This window comes from Clavelina lepadiformis, chromosome 4, assembly GCF_947623445.1.
Source record: "Clavelina lepadiformis chromosome 4, kaClaLepa1.1, whole genome shotgun sequence".
NCBI classification, from domain to species: domain Eukaryota; kingdom Metazoa; phylum Chordata; class Ascidiacea; order Aplousobranchia; family Clavelinidae; genus Clavelina; species Clavelina lepadiformis.
The window spans coordinates 2,931,437-2,956,979 of record NC_135243.1 but is presented as its reverse complement, the minus strand read 5'-3'; the positions used below and the strand labels follow the sequence as shown (position 1 = coordinate 2,956,979).

Sequence of the window (25,543 nt, the reverse complement as noted above, 5' to 3'; positions counted from 1 at the left end):
AATTAACCGTCGATAAATTGGCCGGCGATCAAATTAACCGGCGACAAATTGGCCGTCAAAAGGTCAAAATTTTAAACTCGGTAGTATATGATATGTAAAGTAAATATTTGTTTGTAACTATTTCCTTTGTTTTTAACAAAATTGTTTTTTATTTCAATACACATTGAAACGTTTATTGAAATAAACAGAAGTGACTAGATAGTGAATTAGAATTTTGACCTTTTGACGGCCAATTTGTCGTCGGTTAATTTGATCGCCGGCCAATTTATCGACGGTTAATTTGATCGCCGGCCAGTTTATGTCACAGTCAGTTTGTCTGCGGTCAATTTACGTCACGTTCAGTTGACCCCGGTGAGTTTGTTCGCGGCCACTTTCCCGCGGCCATATGTCGTGGAACCCTAAACTACATAGATTATAGAGTGACGCAAACTGTGTAAAATCGAAGCTTGCCGCTGTGTAAAAGTTCGGTTCAGTTTTTCCTGTAAGTTATATCAGTGCCAGATTGAGACAAATTAGAGGCCAAGTTACATTAACGATAAGTGACAGGTATAGGACGATAGGTGACGTATAAATAAGCTAAAAGCGATATTTTTATTTACATTCATCTGGTTATGAGCAGGAAACGCTGGAACGTTATTTAGACTTCATGCAAATTATGACGCTTAATCTGCATAATTTTAAGCATATGCGCAAATTGTAGACTGTGAATTACAACTGTTGGGATGTATGCCAAAGCGCTGGGATGTAAAGGAATAAAAGTTAGTTTAAATTTTATATGAGAAGTTTGTCAGGAATTGTTTGTTGCTTTGCATAAGACTTGTGCACTGTGATGGAGAAACAAAATGGCGGAATAAAGGAGGCGGCGAAATATTTAGACAAGCGCAAGTTTCAACTTCCTTGTGCGTGTTTTCGTAACGGGATCATCATTGTGACGTCACATACACAAAGCTCATCGTCATTAATTGTATAGTTTTTATAGAACTATTGTATTAACGACACTTGGACTAGATTATGACTCATTCGACTGAAGTCCACAGAATAGATGAGCAACAACTTGCATAAGAGAGCCCATAGGCGTATTTAACGTTGTCAAAACTTTAAAATGCTCGCATTTATCAACTCGACTTAATATCATCAACTACTCGACTATATCATCTCAAATACCGCGATAAGTTAATCAAGGTGGATCGAAAGCATGTTTCTTGATTAGACGTGATTTTTAATCACTTCATAGCTTCGGGCAGTCAGCTGCCATAATGCCATGCAACATTTTGTATGACTTTCTGTTTCCTGTTTCCTGGCTAAGATTAATTATCAGTGCGTTGCATTGCTGCTTTTAAAAGTGAGTTATAATCTTCACAGAGAAATGAATCTTTAATCAACATAAAAACTGTGCAACCGTTATGTGGATGCAGCAATGCTTCTAAATTAACTGCTTCTAACTTCGAGGCAGTAAAATGACCATTAAAACGAACCAAGAGTTCAACAAGAGCTAGTTTGTGGGTCCGTGGGTTGAGGTGACCCCACTTGGCTGAGGTTCAGTTAATGTTGAGTCGTGATAGAATGTGAATGACTTGTTGTTTCTTCATCGTTTATTTAAAGTGAAGCGATGAAATCCACCATATGCCTACTCACGATATGAGGTCGGCAATTTTATATCGTCTTATTATTTTAACGTTAAGCTGAAGGCTGATCAAGAGAAGCCCTCGGGTGTTTGCTGAGAGTCGATGTTTCAAAACTGTTGTTAATAGGATATTTCAATGGTGAAAAATAAAAGTCACCATAATTCCATTTGTTTTATTTTGCAGGTTTCAAGTTAGATGTATGATTAATACTAGCAGTAATAGCTGATTTATATTAATATCTATTGTATTTTCAACGTTTGCATCTTGAAGATCAAGTAAATGTTGTTGGTTATTACTTAGCTATATCATGTTGCTATCACCTGAAAATAGCGTAATAACAATGTTGCTGTTATGTGCCGTGTATCAAGTAAGCTTATAAGATTTACCAGTACAAGCAAAATAACCAAACGCTTATTTAAGCTTAAAGTGATCTTAAGCAATTAGCAGAAAATGCGAAAAACTTTGTTTTATTTGATAAAACACTGAAGTTGAAAATATGTCCAAACTTTTTGAATATTTTAACGTAGTGTTTTAATTTAATTAACTCTTTTACTTAGTCAGTTGTAGAGTCAGTATTTATCATTGATTGTGGCGTGATGTTGCTGACAAGTAGCTTGGCCACTAAATCCGAAATTAAAATATAAATATAAAAATGACCATTCTTCTTTTTATGGTCGGTTTCCTCTTTGAACAAATATGCAGTTATGTAAATGTGTTGTGACGATGACGGGAGCTGTGTTAATGTTTTTGAATGATATAAAACCAAAGGCTTTAATTGTTTGATTAGAATTTTTTTGCCTTTTTTACTTTTGTCTCGGTTGCTGATTATTTGAGCTTAATTGAGCTGAACAACAGCAACACGCTGAACACATGATGTCACAATGGCAACATGCCTACAGCAGTAGTAAGGATTTTATTGCAAATACGTCAAATGTTCAAACACGGCTTGAGGCACGAGATTTTCCTCACCAATGGCGCACAATTATTCCCGCATAAACTGTGAAGGTTTTAAGTCAACGAGCGATAAATCTTCCATTAACATGTCTGTGTGGTCTGTGCGCTCCTCGAAGCTCTTTGCAATTAAATGCTATAGTTTGTCAAAACACTCAGCGCCGTCATGAGCTTGGAGACCTAGCTGCGATCGCAGTTGCGAATGTGTCATTGTTCCAAGGACTAAAATATATCGTTGCAGTTGCGTCATAACATGACACATGTCCAGCTTACATAGGACTAAATTACACCATGATTCGACGTCTTCGGGAAAATGGCCGTAATTTAAGTTGTTGAAACGACGTGGTTGGTTGAAGCGCTGTCGCGTTTGATGGTCGATGCGGCCTCGATGGTCCAGACTTTGTCAGGTTTTGACCACGGATTCCGGCCGTCTCTATCCTCTTGGTATTGAACTTGCGTGATCTTAAATAATACTCGTGTTGCGTGGTTTTAGAACTTGGTGTTTCCAGTCGAGATGCTTTCATCGACCCAGTAACCTTTCGAGTTAGCAAAATCGCCCTAAATTTATATATATATATATATCTATGGATAAATTTATGAACTAAAAATAATCAACTCCGATACCATGTGTAGCAGGTTGCCTGCGGTATTACGTTGTGGTAGGAAATAAGAGCTTGCGTGGCTGGAGAGAAATTTGTATCAGCGGCAGTTAAAGATCAGTTGTGCAGTTATTGAGAATGTGGCGTTTTGCGTTGTTCTTTCTATTAGGGAAATCCTCCTGATCACCGCATTCATAATCACAAACTGGCGGGAAACGTACCATCGCAGATTTTATGTCATAATCGCTATTGTCTGTCTCAGTCAACAAAATATTATTTTATTTAAAATTATATCCGCTATATATATTCACATACGCGCCTACTTCCCGCTTAAGTCTGTATTATGTGAAAGATATTGAAAATGAAAGCTATTAAGCCTGTTTTGTAAAACCCCATATTTGGTTGTGTTGCTTAAGTGCCGTTTGCGTCAAGGCTGTGGTTGATTTTACATTCGTGTTGCAGTTGGGCCGACATGTCTCTGCGTATGCGCTGAAATCGAGACGGATAAGCAAGCCTGATTTCCTTCCGCATTGAAATGACTTAAACGCTGTCACGGTATGTGCTCACTGTAAACAACTCCGCCATTTTATGTGATTCGGTCGACTGCGTTGCTGGATTTGGATTTTCCATAGAAATTCATTATACGTTTAATTTCTCAAAACCACAACGCATTAACACCTACTTGACAAAAAACGCATTTTGCAGTTTAACGACACTTTTGACCTCAATGTGAAGTAAAAGCACGGAAATACAATTGTGACTTTTCCCACCAAGGACTCTTTCACCCAAAGAGCAGCTTTTACTCGAATTTTTTCAAATCACCGATGCGGTCGTGTTTGAAATAATTCGCTGTGAAAAGCTCGGCATGATGACAATATTACTTGCATCGTTGGCAGGATCATCAGTGTAACGGGAGACCTGCTTGTGGCAATTATGCGATCAAAGTGAAATACACGGCGGCGTGTGAAGGTGAACTCTTGGATACAGCGCACAGCGCAAAGCTCTGGAACGTGACACATCAAACAAAACCTGGAAAGATTCGAAAATCATCTAACATGCCCACAAAGCCATACGATGTCGCAAAGTACCCAGTACTCGTTTCGACAGGCATATGATTGATTGATCATGTATGTCAAACGTCAGCGCAAACACCAGCGATTAAGAGCGGCCCTTAAACAATAAGATTCAGCAATTTATTGTTTTTAACCGATAGTTTCTTGAAATAACAACTATCGCCGAGCGTCTTTAGCATCTAAACAAAATCCCGCGCACTTTGATGGAGCAATTGGTCAGGTTGGACTAAATCTGATCGCAGCTCGTGGGAAGCTCAACGCTGTTGGTAGCCTAGGTTGCATGTTGAATCGAAGTTCATTGATACTATTGTTTTTACCTTGGATTTTTTATCTCGAATCATGACCGATGGCATCCAGGAACAGCAACAAACTCAACATAAAAGATTAGTCACAAACTCACGGTTTTTACGGACACCAGGCTATATTGCTACTTCAACGGGCTTGGCTGACAAATTCAAAGTTTTCGTCATTGCTCCATCTCTCCATCTAGCGGTGATTGAAATGCAGAGATGACTTTCGATTCACTTGAAGTAAATAATTTTTTACAAAACATTGATGACTAAATAAGCTAGCGTATTAACTGTAAGCATAAAACTTATATTCTATTTTTTACTGAGCACAAAAACAATGAAAAAAATGTAAGTTATATTGACGAGTTATCAGCAAGCGTTGTTTGCTCAGCGTAATTCGGTGCCAGGACGCAATAAAGTATCCAGGGGATAACCCACCATATATCAACGTAAGCAAACAAGCTCGGCGCTCATGGCTTTTCTCACCCAGGACACTTTCCCATTTTCAGTGCAAAAATGCCGCTTTTAGTTGATTTTTTCAAATCACCAATACGGTCATGTTTAACCAGCTACCACGAAACCGTGTCGCAAAATATCCAGTCTCAATGCTTTCATAACTTCGGCGGCAAAGTGACTGCTCTGCCAACACCGGCAGCAACGAGATCGCTCCGGATATCCGGCGACAAGAAGACGGCTCTTGAACTCCTGCGGCAAAGAGGCGGCATTGGAACCACCGGCGGCATCGAGACGGTTCGGCAACTCCGACGGCAAAAAAAACAGCTCTGGAATTCCGGTGTCAAGGAGGTGGCACCGGAACTTCAGCAGCAACAAGACTGCTCCGAATGTTTTGTTCAGGAACTCAACTCTGTTGGTAACTTCGTCTCTTTGCGTATAAGTATCAGCTCATCAAACGTACTCGTACTCTCGTCCCGTCTCGTCTCGTACTTTGCCTCTCCACCCTGTCGACTTATGAAGACCTTAATATAAGTTTTAATTCGTGACTACTTACATTTATGATACAACTCAATTAAGTCAGTGCAATAACAAAATTGAAGGAAACGGTAATAACATACGTCATATTTACAACGCAGCATTCGCTGATCCCTGAAAAAGGGATTTATCCACAGACATATATTTGTTACGCAGGGGAGCCATCTCGCGGTTACAGTTTTACACTCTATTGCCAAGTTAGTTACACTGGTCAATTAAAAAACCTAATTCTAGACGTGGTTCTGACTTGGCTGCGGCTCAGTCCTACATGTCCGCCTCTACGTCAATGATTTGGTGGCATCGAGGCTACTCCGGAGTTAGGCTCAGGCGGCGAAGACCCTAGCCCAGGATCGTCGTCGAAAAAAAAATTGAAACAAGCTGCACCGGAATTCAGCTCAATCTACAACAAGACTGTTCCGAAACACAACTCCAGCGGAAACGAAACTGGTCCTGAATTTAACTTTTGTGGCAAAATTTTACGTATGAGTATAAGCTCATCAAATGTACTCGGCCAGATGTTGGAGCCAGCTCTACATCTCCTGGTCCAAAAATGTGAGGCTTTGCGCAGTGTTGGGAGGGCGAATGATCCCACGGTCAAATAGTATATGGTCCGCGGTCTGGGACCCTGCTCCACACTCGCATGCTGCTGATGATTTTAGCTCCCAGCGCTGCATGTTTGCGCCAAAACGGTCACTTCTGTTCTAGGGTGGTTTCGGATGAACTAGGTGGGGCGGTGGCTCTGGGCCAAATTTTTCTTGCAGGTTTCAAATATTTTGTGGTCAGGGTGTAATCAGTGTCTTGTCTCTTTTGTAGTGTCTTGCCGAATAGCAATAGAAAGGGGTGGCATGAACTCAGACATTGAGGAACAAGCATCTGGAACAAGGTTGTGCAGATGTTGTGTTCTTCATTAGCCCATGGCTGATAAGCTGTCTTGTTCGTAGCACAGTTCCTTCTCAGTGATGCTGGAGCAGTTCCTTGTAGTACCGGCAGCAGGTGTGTAGTGGCAACAAAACAGTTTCAAAATTTCTTCCCGTGTCAACAAGATTAAAGTGCTTGGAGCAGTCTGGAAAACTCTGGAACTTTACTCGGAAAAAGACGGAAACGGAAACGCGGACACGACGCTGTTCTAGGAATTTCGGCAGAAAAAAGGCAACTCTGGAAAGTCGTCGGAAACGAGAGTGCTCTAGAATTCAACTCTGGCGGATGGAAGTCTACTCCGGGAACTTTGGTGGAAGCGATATTTCTCCGGAATTTAACACAGACGTTAACTAGGCTGCTCCAGGAACTCCGGCAGCCACAAAACAGCTCCTGGAACTCTATCGGCAAAGAAACTGCTCTAGAATTTAACACTGGTGTCAGCGAGACTGTTTCGGGAACTCCGTCAACAACGAGGCTTCTCCGGCAACTCGGACGGAAAAAAGACTGCTTCGAAACTTAACCCGACGGCAACGACGCTGGTCTGAGAAATCCGGCGTGAACGATTCTGCTTCGAGGACTTTGGTGGTGACGAGGTTGCTCAAGGACTTCGGCAGAAACACGACTGCCCTGAAAATCAACTCAGGTGCCAAGGAGGCTGCTCCAGAACTTAGGAAGAAGCGAGACTGGAACTTAACTCGGGAGGCTAGTCCGGAAATTTGACCCAAACGAGATTGGAACTTTACTTCAGCGGCAACGACGTTACTTCGGAGTTATACTTTGGTGGCATTGACACTGCTCCGGGAACCTCGAAGTTTACAAGATTTCTCCGCAATTCCGGAAGAAACAAGGCTATGCAGCAACTTCGGCATAAACAAGCCTGCTCAGGAACTCAAATTCGTCGGCAACGCACAGACGTGCTCGTGCTGGCAGCAGCAGCACATATAATCATCATATATATATATAAACTAATAAAATACTAAAAATACTAAAAATAAAATACTGAAATATAAAATGCAAAAAATACTAAAATAAAATGCTAAAATAAAACTACATAGAGTTATAGACTAAAGAACTAATCGTCATATTAACAAAGTTTAAATTTCAAGTTCACGTCATCAACAATTTTGACGAGGTATAAAACATAAGCTAAGATAATTACTGCTACGTTGAAGTATGTCGAAGCCAGAAGAGCAAAGATTGACCGAAGATAAACCTCAACTTGTACAACCTGGTAACAGTGAAGAGAGCTCATCAAGTGAAAGTGATGAACAACCTGGAATTTCACGTGTTGTTGCAATGCGAGCGGGGATGGCTCATGGTGAGTAATCTGAGATTGAAATGATTAAGTCTTCGTACTTGGCTGTAAATACATAAAAACCTGTTAATATATTACTTGGTATAAAAGTTTTATTTTTCCTTTGCTTTAAATCCAGGGCCTGCAGATGCAGAAAATCAAGTCTTGCAAACAATGCAAAATGCTGAAGCTTCTCAGAATGTTTTAAGTAGAATTGATCCAGGGTTGATTGAGCTTACAAGCAAAGTGGCTGAAAGCAGAGTTGGTAAGTTTTATGAAACTGTGTCGCTGAATACGTAAGCACACAATTGTTTTTAAATACTTAGGATAAAGCCTATTAGTTGCATTTATCAAATTATGTTTCCATATTATTGTGATGCCTTTTTATAGATGAAAATCATATCTTTTACCGCAAATCAGGGCCAGTCATGATTAATTATGCTCCTAAAATTTACCACCACGACGAAAGACAATACCAACATCACGATCAAAGACAATACCAAGACAACAGAGAATATAAGCAAAAAGACATCAGGGACTTGAAAAATATAAAACCAACACAAGTTAAAGAGAAACAAATAAATCCTTTAGGTAAGCATTATAAGACCATACAACTTTTCCTTGTAAAATTCTTATTGTCTTTCATTATCGTATCACATTTTGTTTCTTTCCTCTTATCACTTCCTGAATTATTTTACATGTGCCGCTACCTGTTTAAGTGCTTCGCGTTTCTTTTCTCCAACAGCGGTACAAGACCCATGCATCTTTGCTTAAATATTACATCTTATTTCAGGACCTAATAATCCACAAGTAACAAATTCACCTTGTGGACCTGGGACCAGTCAACACCAGGATGACAACAAAGCCAACCAGCATATAATGATCAGTTATAACTGGAATGATTCAAAGGATCTCGCTCATAAGGTTTGTAAATAGATTTTATATTCTCAGTTTACAGCTTTTAACGAAATACACGAAATGTTAATAGAATTAAAAATCAAAAAATGTTTGAAACTCCAAATTAAAACTTTGTCTTTTGGTAAATACGTACTAGTTTCGTTCTTCACTTTCGCTGTATCTTAACTTAAATATTTGTGCTAGGGCAGGGGTGGGCAACATACGGCACAACATACGGCAGGGTACAACAACAACATACATACAACATACATACATACAACATACATACGGCACAACATACAACAGGATAGGAAACATACGACGTGATTTTCAGCGGCCCGCAGACAGTTTCCAGTCTCACAGGATATTGTGGCCTGCGGCCACATTCTGCTGCAATCCCTGTATTGCGTCACTGAATAAGTCCAAGTTTGCCATCCTGAGAAAGATGGCCATGAATCTACTTGTTCTGTTCGGGTCTACATACATTTATGAGCAAACATTTTCGACCATGAACATTAATGAGACAAAGCTGCGTTCCAATCTATTTAGGAATCCGGCCCGCTAAGTACTTCATTTTCTCATATCAGGCCCGCCGACCGAAGAAGTTGCCCGCCCCTGTGCTAGGGTCAGGAAGAAAGTTTTATTTTATACACATATCGAAAATATCAGTTACAACATCACTTAGATGATGTGGAATATTATAAAATGTGCTGTTCTGTTTTCGTCTTAGATTTATTTTGCAAATTACTAATAACCGAAACCGCTTGTTGGTTTTAGAAAGATTACGAAAGCAGAAGAGTTGCAAATTAGCTACTCACAAACTTAACTTAACAATCTAGTTTAATTTTTTCGCCCTTTTGCAGATATCCGATGAACTCTCTGCCGCTGGTTACAAAGTGTGGATTGATAAAAACGAGATGAGAGGAGACATTTATGACAAAATGTATGAAGCTGTTGACAACGCTTACTTGGTCCTCATGTTTCTGTCCGAAAATTATAAACTCAGGGAAAACTGCCAAAGGGAAGGCAAACTTGCTGCTGACAAGAGAAAACGTATAATACCCATTATCACCCAAGACAATTATAAAATGGAAGGCTGGACAGGTATGCATTTTTATTATACTTTTCATTTGTGCTTAGTTGTTTTCAACGCATTTTTATGCCTATGACTCGTTAATTTTTTTAATTGATTACTACGTCACAAAATGGGATGTTGCTTAAGGTTTGAATGGTAACATTATATTTAGTATTGTTATTTTCATTATTAATCATAATTGTTACACCAGAAGACGCAAACTCAAGTATACGAAATCTTGTGGCGATAAATCATTGTTAACTTTAAGAGTGCTATATATTCTGCCCTTGCCTTAACTAATCATTTATGTAAGTTATGTTAATGTTTGTTTCTATTTTTACCTTTCGATATTCTTTACTGAATTGATTTTTATCGCCAGCTTTCACCACAGATAACATTTTTATTTTTACAAATTTTATCAAAAGCTCTTTTGGTGTCGGGAAAACTCTACTACGATTTTAGCAAAGAATCATTTGAGGATAACTTTGACAAACTTATCCAAGAAATAGGTAATTAAACTCATAATTTAAAGTAGGAATTTTCACAACATTTTATTATTAAAAAATTAACTGAAGTTATTATTTGTTATTATTTTTTACAACCAAACTGCTTTTATTATTATCATACTACCGTTTTTTAACAGATTGCAGCTGTACATAGCAACGATTAAGAAACAATTTAAACTTTTAGTCAAGTTTTTGCATTTTTGCACTGTCATGGCTTGTATTTATTTGGGTTTGGAACCAAAACCAAAATGATTCCTAAGAACCTTTTTCCTTTCAACGATGCATAACTCTTTTTTACCTGTTCCATAGATCATCCCAGTGAACAACAGCAATTCACGAAAGGTTTGGAGACAAATAAAGCAGGTTAGTGTATACAATGATGTATTTAATGGACCATTAATGTTTATTTTATATGCCGTAGTTGCTGAGGAAAACAACATGTGCATTCTGCATCTGTTCCGATTTATAAATATATATATAACCTTATGCAGTTCCCTTTTTAAATATTCATGCTTTAAAGCTAATGCATCTAAATGCTAAATGATCTGATACGCTTATACCATTGTTACAGTCATCATTATTGTGTGCTGAGTTTATTTAGGCTTTTAATTGTCCATCTTTACAACATCTGGTATATTTGCAAATTTCCTTGAAGTTGCTAAAATCAACTGTTTAAAATTGTATGATTTTTAATTTGCAAGTTATTATTTGTTGCTTGCAACTAAACCTTCATGCTTTATATAATGTGTTCATATTTTAGAGCAAACCGGTCTTACGCAACCTAAACAACCAATTTCAGCATCAACTTCACAAACTGCAACACCAAGTACCAGACCATCAGTTGCCAATCCACCAACGACTTCATCTGCAGGTATGTTTTGGAAGTGTGCAACATTGCACCTTTTTAAAGTTTTATTTATACATCGGTTTAAAATGTTACTCGAGTTAAGCCTATAAGTAGACTTCATAATATCACTCAAGTCAAACTCTGCCAAAGTTTTGTGTGAATCAGCTTTTTTTTAAATACTGTAGACAAAAAACAAATGCAATGGCATTACAACGAAAGTGCAATGGGTATCGAACACTGGTTAAAGTACAACGAGTCAAGCGCTCTAACCGCACCGTCACCATGTAACCATGTCTAGTGAAGCTAGTGATTTAGTGATCTAGTAAAGAGATGTGATTTCCCTATTTATGCTGACTGCATGGCCAGCACACAAGTATGCATCCAAAGTTTGCTTTCAGAAAGCTTCATTTTAGTGCCATTTCTGTTGAAACATGTTTTCTTAGGTCCCGGCAGAAAAGTAATCGGTTATTGCACAGAAACATTTAGTGATATTTCTGTTGAAACATAACGCTACTTTACTTAGTATCTAAATCGCTATACCTTATGATTTGCCTATTTGCACAATATTAAATCAAAGTTTGGTTTTAGGAAACAATGCTTGGAGCTTTGTAAGTTATTTCAGCTTTATCGAAGTAGTTGCTGATTGTTCATTAAAACTTCTTCTATTGTGTTATTTATCAGAAAATAGAAAGGACACAGAAAGAAGGATTAAAGAACAAGAAGCCATTGAAAAAGTCAGGCAGGAGCAAAAGAAACATCGAGGAGCTGATCTTCGGCCCCAAGCTGGCATCAACGTACCACTACAAAACTTTCCTGTGGTGCATCCTAACCTTGCCGAAGTGACGTTTTATCAAGGAGGAGCAGCACCTAAGCAAGAAACATTTGTTGCATCTACTAATCACTTAAAAGATATATCACATGAAAGAAGTATTGACTTCGATAACCTGGTGAGGTCAGACCAACGCTACACCGGTGTGATCGGGAACCCCGGTGCAGGGAAATCGACCCTGTTCAAGCGTCTTGCGAAAACTGAGGAGTACACTACCTTTCACATCAACTTTATGGATTTACCCGATGATGACAAGCTCACTTTACCTGAGATGCTAATTAACATTAATTATCCTAATTTAGATGAGGAAACCTGGAAAAACGCATTTGAGTGGGTTAAAAACAATCAAAGCCAGTGTCTACTGGTATTTGACGGGCTGGACCAGGCCGATTTCACATTTAAGAAGAAGTTTGCTAAACGCACTTATGACACTAAACAATCTGTGCAAAATATCATTGCTGGCCTTTTTAATAAAAAATACCTTCCTGGTGTTAAAATCATAATTACTTCACGACCTCATAGCATGCTTAATCTTCCCCACTCCCTACAACCAAACCGTACCATTTTTATTCGTGATTTGTCTGATGAGAACATGAAATTACTATTTTACGCTTACACTGGTAAACGTGCTGACGAGTTGTGGTTTCAACTTTCTCAAAACGCTCCTGTTGTGTTTTCATTGTGTTACAATCCGTTGTTGCTTCAGTTAGTAATCGCAGCTTCTCTAAATCCTTCAAAAGATGTTGGAGAAATCACCACAACAACTCGTGTCTTTGCTACCGTTTTGGAGGGTCTGAGACGTAGTGATAACACTCGGCACTCTGATATCACTGCGCTGATACTGCAGGTTTTCAGATTATAACTGGTCATTCAAAGCTTGTTGAAAGTATTCATCATACAGTAGTGTGTCTTTATTGCATTGCAGATTAGCAGGTTGGCTTACAATGCCACTAAAAAGTCAACGGTTGTCATTACACCAACCGAAATGGAAGAAGAAGGTCTTTCAACTGATGATGTCCAGGATATCATAGTGGCACTTCATGCTTATAGTGGATTGTCACAACGCGTTTTTGATGGCGACCAGAAGTACTTCTTCTCACATCAAATGTTCCAAGAGTGTTTCACGGCTTGGTACTTCATTAGCCAAATGTCGCTGGCTGAATTTCAGATTTTTGTTACAAACGAGGCTTTTGCTGATGAGAAGTGGTCAGTCATTCGACGATTCATTTGTGGCTTGTTAATAGATATGCTCCGAGGTATGTCCACTTTATTAAACTGGTCATCTTAAGCACTAGCTGATAATTTGCTGTTTCTCAGCAATTACACATCTGCTTTAGAAGTAGGTGATTCATAAGTTAAAATCAATGAAGTTCCTGAACACATTCGTTGATTCTTGATGTTTTGGCCAACTCTACAACAACAAAACATCGTTTTCTTTCTTTATAGCAAACTTGTTCTGTTATTGTATTAGCGTAACATGTTTTAACTGGTCCATCTTTAAGATTGTCATGGCAGAGGTCCAGTGTCGTCAACAAACATGCAGACAAGAAGCACATTTTCCATGAAAGGTCTGTCGCCATCAGGTTAGTTGATGTTCATTGCGTGTCGGTATATAGGCCTATGCTTTTTCTATATGCTTGATTATGCTTGATTCTATTTCACTTTGAGATAAGTGTAACGCAATTATGAAATGTCATAAGTTTAACTCTGATCTATGTGAATTGTACTGGTAATTTCAACCATCGCTATTTTTACATTAAAACTCTTAACAAAAGTGATCAGTTTAAGATTACCCAAATTTAATAATGTAATTTCAAATTTATATCTACATTGCAGAAATATGTGTTGTAGTTAGAGAGAACCACTGGGTTGAGATTTTGTACAATAATATAGATTAGATATTGTTAGAAATTTGTTCAGAAAAGTAAGGTTCGATGAAGGAAAAGTGGATAGCTTATTGGCATCCGTAGAAAGTCAATAGAAGTTTTACAAGATTTAAAGAGAATAATATCCTACCAGACCAGGGCTGTGTTATTGGTTTTGTTCATAATGCAAATGGTTTATGGTTTGTTTGAATTGATTTGAAGGTTACTTGGAAAGTAATTTTTATAGTTATTATCTTGTCCTGGGTACTTTGTGTAGCTTTATTTCTGAGTAAACGTATTAAGCCTTTTATTTTGTTAAATTTTTTTGTTTATATTTAGTGGTTTGTCATCAAAAGATAGCCCAAAGTTTACCAACACACTTGTTAGACCTGATACAGACACAGTTAAAACCTTTGTGACTACCCAGTTTACACACCATTTACATAGACACATTGTTTGTGCTAGAGATATCGAAATATAAGTTAGTACCCGTACTTTGGTCGTCTACTTGCTAGTATTCAGACAGAAAATTTGTAAAGATTACAAATATAACAAACAAAATGGCACCTCTGCCAACAGATCATTCCAGTTTTCCGACATTACATTAGGAACCATTGCTAGGCATTACAAAATTGCAGTTAGAAACTGCATAGGCTACCACAAACCATTCATCAGCGTCTAGCCAGCAGCCAGCCAACGTAGGTTATTATATTTCATGTTCATTGTGCTGATGTGAGAAATTATTTGTTGTTTGGTGAGATACATAGCTACTGGTATAAAGGTTTATTGGTCGTGCTAGTTGTTACCAGCAAATATCAACGTTATTTCTGTTGAGCACGTTTTAGGCCTTTTCGGTTTTGTAACTTTTTCCTGTTCATTGGCGGGTGTTAGTAAAAACTGGATAAAGGACACGGCTTGATCAGTCTACTGGTAGGCCGCTAAGAAACACTTGGTTACTAAGCACCATATCTTACTAGTGGACTTTTATTGACTAAATACAAAAATGTGCAATATTTTTACATTTAATTTACGCAGTTACTTGTTTTTTTTAAAAAAAAAAACGGGTTTATCTCGTATTATATAAAAACATAGGCCTACATACCCATACAGGTAAATTGAAAAAAGCAATTTGAAAGCGTCATCGTAAAAACATCGTCTAAAAATACATAAGCTATTGTGAAGATGTCATCTGATTTTATCTGTTGCGTCATTGTTTTGAAAATAATGAAAACAATAACAAAGTCAAGTGATAGATTCATTGACTTCTTTTGATAACAAACCGATCTAGCCTGGGAACTGCTAAAGTTAACTTTGAAATTGTGCTTGCACGGTTTAACAGTTTTCAAAATTCTGTTGCATTCCAGAAGTAAGTAGGTTAATGGGAAGCTGAAATTGACACTATTACGACATTGAGAAAGGGAGTTTTTTCTGTCGCCGGAATAGTTAGGCTACACATCAGACATCAGCACCACCGATATAGGTTTTGCAAACTCCCAGTATGTTATTATACAGAAAAATAAGCCGATGACTATGACAAAAAGCAGCCTTTTATGTATGGTCTAGACTCTAGCCTATACTTAGTGCTAATTTAAGACAAGTTGCTGGAGATTAATCCACGTTCCTGCGTATGGTGAAATCAGTGAAGAACCTGGCAGCAGGTAAAACCAGATAGGCTATAAGTTCTTGACAAAATAGCCTACTTGGTATAACACTTGGTAATACATACAGATGATAACAATAGAATACTCATTTGGTTTCCAGAAATACTCCCATATGTTGGTAAAAACACATCTTTATATGTATGCAGATTGTTACTTAAGGTTAGATAACTTGAACACTATTACGCAGTTTGGCAGTGGTGGTCAAAGTAACCACATCAGTTACTTAAGTAAAAGTATTATTACTCCGAAAAATCTTGCTCTACTACAAGTATTGCTGTTCAAAACTACTCCATGATTCCTCATCGATTGAGCCCAGCTTTCTGAGGTAACCTTTGTGTAAGTTGCGATTGTCACGTACATTTTTTAGTTTGATTTTTTTATAGTATTGCTCGAATTTAGAATTGTCCACCAGGACCACTGAACAGGAGCAAGTGTTGTTAATGCCTTGTCCTTGCATCACAATGTTGAGGCGCCTCTGGGTGTTGAACACGGAACCTGAGTCACATATATTACATTGCCAGTGCTCGAACCACTCAGCTATTTAGCCGATTCAAGTAGTTTAAGGATTACCAGTACTGATAGTTATCAATCTAAAATATGAGGTTGTGAAAGGACAAAGTACCAAGATCTTACTAAAAGCAATACAACTGCAGGAAAATACATAGTCTTATGAAGCTAATTAGTTTCAGACATAGTTTTGTTCTTTGTCAGAGCATTGTTACTTGAAATTCAAATTATAGACTGTATATAAATGGTTTGTGCAGATGTGATTGCAAATGAAAATTACTGCAAATTATCTTTGAACTAAAACATTGACTACTTCAGCTTTCGGTAAACCGACTCAAGTATGTTACTTTGGTGTAAAAATTACTTAGGTAAAAGTACCCATAAACCAGACTGGAATCATGGAATTTTTGAACAAGATCTCCAGGGTGCAAGGCATCTAGATTTAGGTTTACCTGGTGTAAAATGGTACATTTTGCTGGACATCTGGAAAGCAAAGTGCAGTGCCTGTGGGCTCTTTTTTGGGAAGTAAATAAATGTGAAACGTTTGGGTGCAGCAAACATAGTCTACAAAAATCTCAAGGGTGCAGTTGCCATGCGTTCCACTATGGCCCATGAACAAAACTACTTAAGTAGCCAAAGTAAAAGAAATTTACTTAAGTAGACTATTCAGTAAAACTACTCTGTTACTGACTAGAACTGCAATTTAGTAAAAATATACAATTGACAAAAAGCAACCAATTAAATTACATGAGTAAAGTAAAATTGGCTGCAATTAACCATAAAAATATGACTGGGATAATGGTTGCATATTTATCACTATTTGTTTTTGCTTGTAAAAGGTAATGTCCAACTGTTATTGCTACTTACAGTAGATCTGGTGCTGTTGGCCTAGTCTAGATTTATCATTAATCAAAGTAACCTTTCTGAACTGCTTTCTTTCTTGGTTTTATTCATTTTATATTTCACCGTAAATGTTTGAAACGAAAAATTGTGCTGACACAGATGGTTGCAAACAAAATAGCAATATCGATGATAATGATAACTGCCACAAATAAGTCAGGCAAATGTGGCAAGGCCTTGAAGGCAAGAACATGCATTACGAGATAATATAAAGTGAAAGGATAAAGTTTTTAGCGTCAGCATTTGGCAGGACATAAAAGTTGTGTCACCGTCAAGTTTAGTTAATTCTTCACATTACAAATGTTTCTAATGTTGTGTATATTTCAGTAGCCCTTGACTTAGGTTCTTAAATTTTATGCGCTGGAGTCTACTTTAGCTTTGAGTAGAATATAGAAAAAAATTAATAAGTTTAGAGAACTCTGAATTTCTAGGCTATGACAACCCATTTGTTAAGCGAATCGTTATGGTGTATATAATGTTATGCTGTTTTAACAGTGAATGATTTTTTACCATTGTTGAGATAACAGCAGCTACTTATGGCCTTGAAACCACAAAAACACTTGAAATTATTGTTAGTAGTTCACATACATATTAACGTAAATATATGGCAAGCACACAAACAAACAATAATAAATAAAATTTACGCATATGTTTGTTTGGACAGTGTAATGCACATTGTTTGCAAGTGCTGTGATTCATGTAAATATAATGTGAATCCATAATTTGATTCTTCTTATAAAACACCACATTGTTAGTCCATGAATTATGATTTTTATCTTCTGGTGGCGTATGAGAATGTGTGTTGTTGCAGTATATAATACTATTCAGTGTCCATTGTCAGTTCAGGTAATTAATGTTCAGTCTACTTTAGGCTGCAGTTGTTACTGGAGTAAAGGTCAGTGGTTGAGCAGTCTCATTATTACTAACTGCTGTTTTAAGCCCATACTTAAATCTATTCATTACCTTTTGCAGGTTTTGTTTTGACACACAGTTCACTCAAAGGTCTGTTGCAGTTTAGTCTGTAGCTGTTACTGGAGTAAGAGTCAGTGGTTGACTTTTGGGTTGACTATTGATCAGTTTCAGTATTGTAACTGCTGTTATAAGCCTGTACTTAAATGAGGCTTTTCATTAATTTTCATCAGTTTTGGATTGACACACAGTTCACTCTGGTCTGTTGCAGTTTGATAGCATGTTGCAAGCAGCACAAGGTGGTATTCACATCAAACAAATGCATGTGATGTTCGTGATATGGTTGCTCCTTATGATAGACATCGTATTTGTTGCGCATGTCTCGGAGGTTGAGTGCAGGTGGTGGAGGAATACATCAGTGGCTGTTTTGCACATGAGTTGTCATTCTAAGAATATGAATTTCATTAAATTTAAAACAGAGCAAATGTATTGCAATTTAATTACTACTTACTAGTAGTTACTAATTTACAAGTTTTTGTGTCACAGCTGGAAAGCATTTATATTGCCATTTTCCTATATACAAGTATTTTGGCACTGAAAATCACAACTAAACATACTAGTAGAAAATTTGAATAAACTAATTTGGAGCATAAGCACAGTTACAGTCATCTGTATAATACAAACTTTTACAATATTATAATACATGGTTTGGTCGCAATGTTTCGATTGATTTTCAAAAATTTGGTTTTGAAACTGATAAACTGATTCATTACTCCTCTACTTATTATTACAAAAGCAATTACAGCATTACTACTAAAGCAAGCAAAACCTGTTTCTGTTTGGTGTCTCGGCCAACAGAAAATAATATAGCTCAAATATGGTTTAGGCGAACACTTATGCTATTTTACTCTGGCCGCCCCTACCAACTAATGTAAAAAAATGATAGCCACCATATGGTGTGCTACACATTTATATGCAATAAAGTCGACTGAATATGACCACCCGCTTTATATGACCATGTTGATATAGTCCCAAATTTTGCCAGACAAATGACTCTGTATACTATGACCTGTGTTTGAGTATTACGACCACTTTTTCAATTTTATTCCCCCAATGTTTCTTTGTCAATTATGCAATGTGACAGGAATGATTGTGCCATGTGAGTTTTCTTTCACACCATGTAAGAAATGTATGAGATTTTAGAAAGTTTAGTCAATTTGTTTCTGACTGTGTTGTTACTGCTTGGTGCGTGGTGCTGTATCGGGTTTGCAGCTTTGGTTATTATGACTAATTCCGATGTTGTGACCAGAATGGTTTGGTCAAGAGAGTCATAATAAGCGAAGTCTACTGCATTAACATGCAGTGTAATAATTTCGTTCATTTCTCTTTGCTAATATGGTTTTAGAAGATAGTTTTTACACGACCTCAGAGATGATTCCCCACCAATCAAGCATCGGTTATTGAGCAAGACTTAGTACAGTTCTCAGAGGTGAGCAGTACAGCAGTACTATAGTACCAAAATATTTTATTGCGGTACTTTATTCAGTACCGATACCATCGGTACTTTTAGAGAACAGTACAGAATCCCTGTACTGAATTACTTTTTTCTAGAAATTTAACTTGGTCCCAGTGCTTGGTACTTCTAAAATGATTACTTCAAGGTTTTCAGAAGTTTGCTTTTTAAAATTTCATTTTAATTGAAACTTGATTTCAATTTTAGTGTTTTTTGCTCTTTTTTATTCTACAAATGTCTAATAAAGTCGCATAGAGTGAGTTCACATTGTTTTTGACCTGAAGTAACCTTTAGTAGTATCCATATTATCAGCAAAAGTTGCACTTGCAACATGATCCACTGTACGAAAAGTAGTTTGGTACCGAGTACTGGCAAAGTACTGAACTACTTTTTTGAAATAGTACCAAATACCGGAACCATTGGTACATTTTTTGCCAAGTACCGTTACCGACGGTACTTTCAAAGTACTGACTGTCCACCCCTGACAGTTCGTGATCCATGTACTTTATAATAAAACAGTCTCATGCACAGTTTGCTTATTATTTAGAACAATGCGTTGTATTTGTTATATATAACCGTTATAAAATAAAAGATCCTCTAACAACTGCTCTTAACATGCAGTCTGAAAATATTACTGCAACCCATTTTTTTGTTTTTAGCAATATATATACTGTGCCTATTTCGAAGACTACTGTTTATCAAATTTGGATGAAAATAGTGTTTTCAAACTGTAGTAATCAGCATCAAAACGATAAAATAGTTGTCTGTTTTATGAGCAGCCATTCGCCCAGTTTGGTAAACCAAAAATGCAACTTCAGTAAATGGCAGCCAGAAAAAATGCAAATTCGGTGGTATACAGCAAGCATATGCAAAAAATGTGCGATATTTGAAATTAGTACAATTCACTGCATTCTAGCCTACATTTTATTGCAAGCTATTTCGTCTAGGCCTAGACTATATTTGTCACCTGTCAGTATTAAGCTTGATAATAATTTATTTCCAGATATTGCTGAGAAGAGGAGGATTTGGACAGAAGCACTAAAGTCACAGCTGGTACGATTTGAGAAAATGCAGTTCACAGATTGGTCACGTAAGTTTATTTTCTGACTTTGTCCTAAATCTGCGATTAAATGAATAAACTGCATGTGCATGTTATGCATTATTTGCCATAGACACGCATCAAGTGCAGCAGAACACACATTTATGTTGAATTTCAAAACTTACCTTTACTTGGCCTAGTACAGTAAGGCTGCTGGCTGACTGGTGATGCTGTGAAAATATTTGTGTGATAATATTTTGTGAAACTTGATTGAAATGACATGTAGCCTATTTAGCCGGGAAATATTTCCACATAATCACTGGTAGATTAGTACAGCAGCCTACTAGGCCAAGTAAAAGTAAGTTTTGTAATTTACATGTCTATTGCAAACATATTGCCAGTGCTAGTGTACAGAGCCTAGCTTAGTAGGCTGCCGGTAATTCTGGTGAAAATATTTACCGGCTAAATAGGCCACATGTCATTTAGATCAATTCTGGTTGTTGTATTAAGTTTATCTTCAGTTTAAAATGCCTGCTTCTTTTTTTAATTCGTCCCGAACAGATAATTTAAAGAAAAGTAAGTTTTCGCTTTCAACTTGACTTTGTTGCCTAAACATGAAAAATTTCCGTCTTAAATTTATTTCTATAACGCGGCGAACTACAACCGGTAAATAATTAACTATTATGTTTGTTTAGATGAGGACAACCAACGCAGATATATTTCGCTTTTATGCGAATTAAACGAATCCAGCGACATGGAACTCTTCAATATGGCGTCACAGCGCTTTCCAACAGAGATGAGTCTGTCTGGTTTGAAATTGTCATCATCGGAAGCCGCGATCTTTTGTGACGTTTCAAGAAAACAACGAAATGAGTTAAAGGAGCTTGATCTGAGATTTTGCTTCTCCCCTGATGATGTGGAAAGATTAATTTCGGCGATCTCTGAGATGCCTGGAAAGGTTTGACGATTTATTCAACTTTTTATCGTTTGCTTAGAACAGCATATGACGTCATAATCAATTGTTTATATTTGTTCTTATGACGTCATAATCGCTTGTACGAAGATATTTTTCAAGGCAGTTTGTTGAGATTACTGGGCAGTGTAGGTCGGATATTTTGTGCTAATTTATATAAAATTGCAGAATGATTTTGCGACGGTTTAGTGATTACTTGAATCTACAAGGAATGTGGAATCTGCGATAAACTTGGTCGCTTGAAATTCCTTCTTTTTAATGAAAAAATGACAAAATTTTAATGGATCAGTTTTAGCCTGGCATGTGCAAGTTAATTTTTGGGTCAACAGAAAAGTTTCAATTTTTTTAAAATTGAAAATATTTTTGCAAACTTATTATCAGGATTTGTTTCTACAACTAATACTCGATACCAGTTTTAATTGGTCGCTCAAAATTATTTCTATTTAATTCAAAAACCAAGAATTTGTGTTGGACCAGTAGGCTAGGCCTAAATCTGACCACATGGTGCTGGTTAGTTATTAACCAATTAATAGTAATATTAACTTGTATGTAGTAATATATTAGCTTCACCAATACACCAGGTTGTAGTTTACAAACATTTCATCTGCAGGTAAAATGGTTGGACATCAGTGGCAACATAATCAAAGACATTCCAGGACCAGAATTTTTCGCTAAAATTGAAGAAGGTCTGTTTATGGCTGGTTGCTTCGAAGATGGAAGAGACGCAAATGCGAGCGAGAAACAAAAAATTCAACTCGTCCTTGACCAGCTTCATGACTCGGTATTCTTTATATCTTGTCATGTTTGTGTCAACTTGAACTTTGCACAGAAATTTAATTTTTAACAAAAATTTTAATTTATAGCTGTTGGGAGTTGATGTTGGTGACAACAATCGCGTCATACTGGTCTCTAATTGGTCTCGATGACGATGGTAATGGCGTCATACTCACTCCGCGCAAGAACTGCTGACGTAATAATGGTAAGTAGGTTTAATTTTTAAACAGAAATTCATTATTTACTCAATTTTTATAAAAATTCCTTCCACACATCTATTCACTTTCATAAAAGGAATTGCGTCGTGGCCGGGATGCGAACCGCGGACTTCTGCGACATCGATCAATCGCTCAACCCGATGCGCCATCTACAGATTTACAAATTCATTGATAAAATTGAGTTATATTTGTACATAAACTAATAGTGATGTCATAATTATAATTGTTAGACATGTTTATTCAAATAAATATTCACTGCATTATGTTAAATGGTGAATTTGCTGCAATGTTTTAGATATGCTGATTTTTGTGATTTGAAATATCCAGAGTGAGTTTTGTGGAAATAAAATTTGTTGTAAGACAGAAATTGGTTTTGTGTCAATATTATTAGCATCATATTTCTGCCCAAGCGTTATAAGTAGGTTTTTATCATCGCTAATTGCTTTGTAGAGTTCAGCTCTAAATTGCTTATATCTGCTCAAATCTAATGAGACTGGTGCTATGGCTTGTGGGCTAAAGCATCTGCCTCGAATGCTGCCTCTACCTTGTAACCAATGATTAACAGAACTATAAGCTACCAAAATTTTTATATCAACTTCAAGCAGACAAATAACAGCAGTAATAATAACAACAATGCGACGTGTAGTTGGGACAAGACATCAAACACACAGAGTTATATCAGGGGATTAGCTCCCTGCTGCAACTTTCGCTACGAGTTGTTCGGCTGGAAATTTATGAAAACAGTCGCTGTTATGCGTTCCTGAGATGCGGAAAGAAACTGCGTCTTTGCTTACACCCCGTGCTTATGACAACCAGGTTAGCAAGCAGTGACGTATTTTGAATTGCGTTGAGGAGCGGGGAAAATTGTTTTAAAGCCCGCTTTAAAATACCAGCGTCTGCCCACTGTATGGTCCTATCAAAATGCGGGAAGTGAAAAAGTTTTGCTTGTTACGCTTGATAAACTGCTTAACGATTCGAGATGTACTGCATACTCTATTACTCTCATATTAAGGCAGGGGCATTTGAACGCGCTCCTATTCTTTAGGAACGATCTCGAGAGGTCGCTCTTGTGTCAACGTTGGAACGGAACCACGCCGCGCTCCCTTTTAGGGGTTATTCGCTCTTCGCTCTTTTTTTGCACAAGCAACGCTAGGTTTATGGACTGCTGTAAGAACATTATTTTATGTAGTGACTAAAAAATATAGCTTCGAGACTAATTCAACAACAAAACGGTGAAAAAGATACAACTTAATACGCAACACAATGCACAGCAGCACGTCAGAACCTTGTTTTAGACTTTAGAGGTTCGATATAAACGCTTTGTTTTTAAGCTGACATCATTGTGTCGAGACTCGTAAGTTTGTCAATGTCGTGCGTGATCTACTTTCGCATGAGATGCGAAAGCGATATTTGTCTTGAGTTTTATGCAGTCTGATATCACTTTAAAAGCTTAGCAGGGTCACTGCCATACTTTCATACTCAGTTTATGGTTGTAACAATTGTTATGAAAGGACGGTTATGACGACACGTCATCAACATCGTTTTCTGATATTACCCGGCTTGGAAAAACGGCAAAGTTGTCAAAGAGCCGAGTGCAGATGTCGCATTTCAATCGCATCTACACAGCGAATTCATACAGATAAAAAGCTATTTAACGATGGTTTGTGTGCATAGAATGTACCAAAAAAGAAGATTGCGTAATAACGTAATTTGTAGCAAACATTCGTGACAGGAGCTCCGTTACGTGGTTACGTACGTTGCGTAATTATTTAAAATTTCGTGCAACATTAGCGAGCACACACACTTGATATAAACCTATTGAGGTGCAAATGAAAACTCTCCAGGGAAGTTGACTCTCTTGCGCAGCGAAAAACTGGTAGTTATACCACATCATTTTCACGATGGCCAGTTAAGGTGAAAAGCGAGACTCGGCGGGGTCCTGGATGCATAATATTTGCCTCTTTTACTTTTATAAGATGTCAAAAATTTCCTCTTACTGGATGAGAACTTCAAAGACTTTCATCGCGGAACTGAAAGATCGACCAAAGCTTCCACCTTTGAAGTCGTGACAGAGATGCCTCTGGTTTTGCGACGACAATTCCGGGCCATCTCGGCGTTGGTGATGGCTTTGCTGACGGCCGCTTGCGATGGCATCCTCACCCCAGTCTTCTGCATGAGCTCATTTCTCTTCGTTTGGCGAAGAAGTTCGAGGTCGCCGGAATCCCATTCGATGATGCAGCTCGACATGAACTAACATTGGATGAGATACTTTAGTGCACCTCTCAGCTAAGCGACGCATGAAGCGCCAAACAATAAGCCACACGATAAGGTGAAAATTTAGAAATTTCCGCAGCGATTTTAAATGTAGCCTAAGTACGAAAATAAATTTAACTTTTGAGGCATTTTAAAGCGTTTTATATGAGGTGTAAAAATAGAAAAGTTTTGCGTCCCTCGCGTTCTGAGCTGGATGGTCGAAACGCAGGAATTTAACAACCAGCCTTTAAGCACTTTCGGCTTTCTACGAAATTCAAAATATGGCTTCAGGAATGGGGCGATATTTTCTGCCTTAGCGCAGGGCGGCTAAAACCTAGGTTACGCCGCTGTTTCAGAATAACTATGACGTGGTGACAATGGAGCTCCACGATTTAAAGAGCTAAAACATCACATCATCATCATCTGCCAATGGCTTATTGGAGTCTGCCTCGCGTCCATCGTAACAAAGCGACTGGTTTGCATAAAGTATACACATGATGACGCGTGTAGGCGCATGACGTATACACAGTGGTGAAAACAAACCGGAACGGTCCGGAACACAGTTCCCGTAAATGAGTTATTGCCGGTACGGTGCACCTGCAAGGGAGAAACGCCAAGATGTCAAAAAGTAATAAGTTAGTTAGTTTAAGTAGAAAGTTAAAAGTTTTGATACGAAATGAAACAAAAATTTCCGTTTAAAGTTTTTAATACATATTTGCACTAAACGTAGTCACCGCTTTATAAACCAGCTCGAGACCAGAATTCTTTTACACTCAACGACCGTGTCAATTTATCTTACTTGTTGTCCTGCTTTTAGCCCCTCTTGTTCAAAAGTTGGAGAGGACAGTACCCCTTTTTCGAAAGTTGAGACATGACCCAACTTAAAAATAGGCCCTACTCCTTGGTTATTGCTGCATTTAATAGCGTCAATATTTTGTTTCTCTGATAAATTTTGGAGTCTATCATGATATATGTTGCAAACACAACACTTCTTGTCAAGATTCTTGAGATAAACAGTGCATGGTTATGCCTGCATT

At 37.6% G+C, this 25,543-nt stretch overlaps 1 protein-coding gene across 1 annotated transcript; it reads left to right on the top strand.

Annotated features, from left to right (window-relative positions):
• The first annotated feature begins 365 nt into the window (after positions 1–365).
• LOC143452369 (uncharacterized) lies at positions 366–22,612 on the top strand. Its single transcript, XM_076953312.1, has 17 exons — positions 366–4,778; positions 4,930–7,764; positions 7,880–8,005; positions 8,131–8,331; positions 8,534–8,664; positions 9,501–9,741; positions 10,138–10,221; positions 10,528–10,581; positions 10,979–11,089; positions 11,747–12,741; positions 12,820–13,150; positions 13,397–13,477; positions 20,253–20,339; positions 20,984–21,246; positions 21,872–22,042; positions 22,125–22,240; positions 22,330–22,612. Exons 2-16 carry the CDS (start codon positions 7,620–7,622, stop codon positions 22,185–22,187), a joined length of 3,084 nt encoding a protein of 1,027 aa, XP_076809427.1. The 5' UTR covers positions 366–4,778; positions 4,930–7,619; the 3' UTR covers positions 22,188–22,240; positions 22,330–22,612.
• The last annotated feature ends 2,931 nt before the right edge of the window (positions 22,613–25,543 follow it).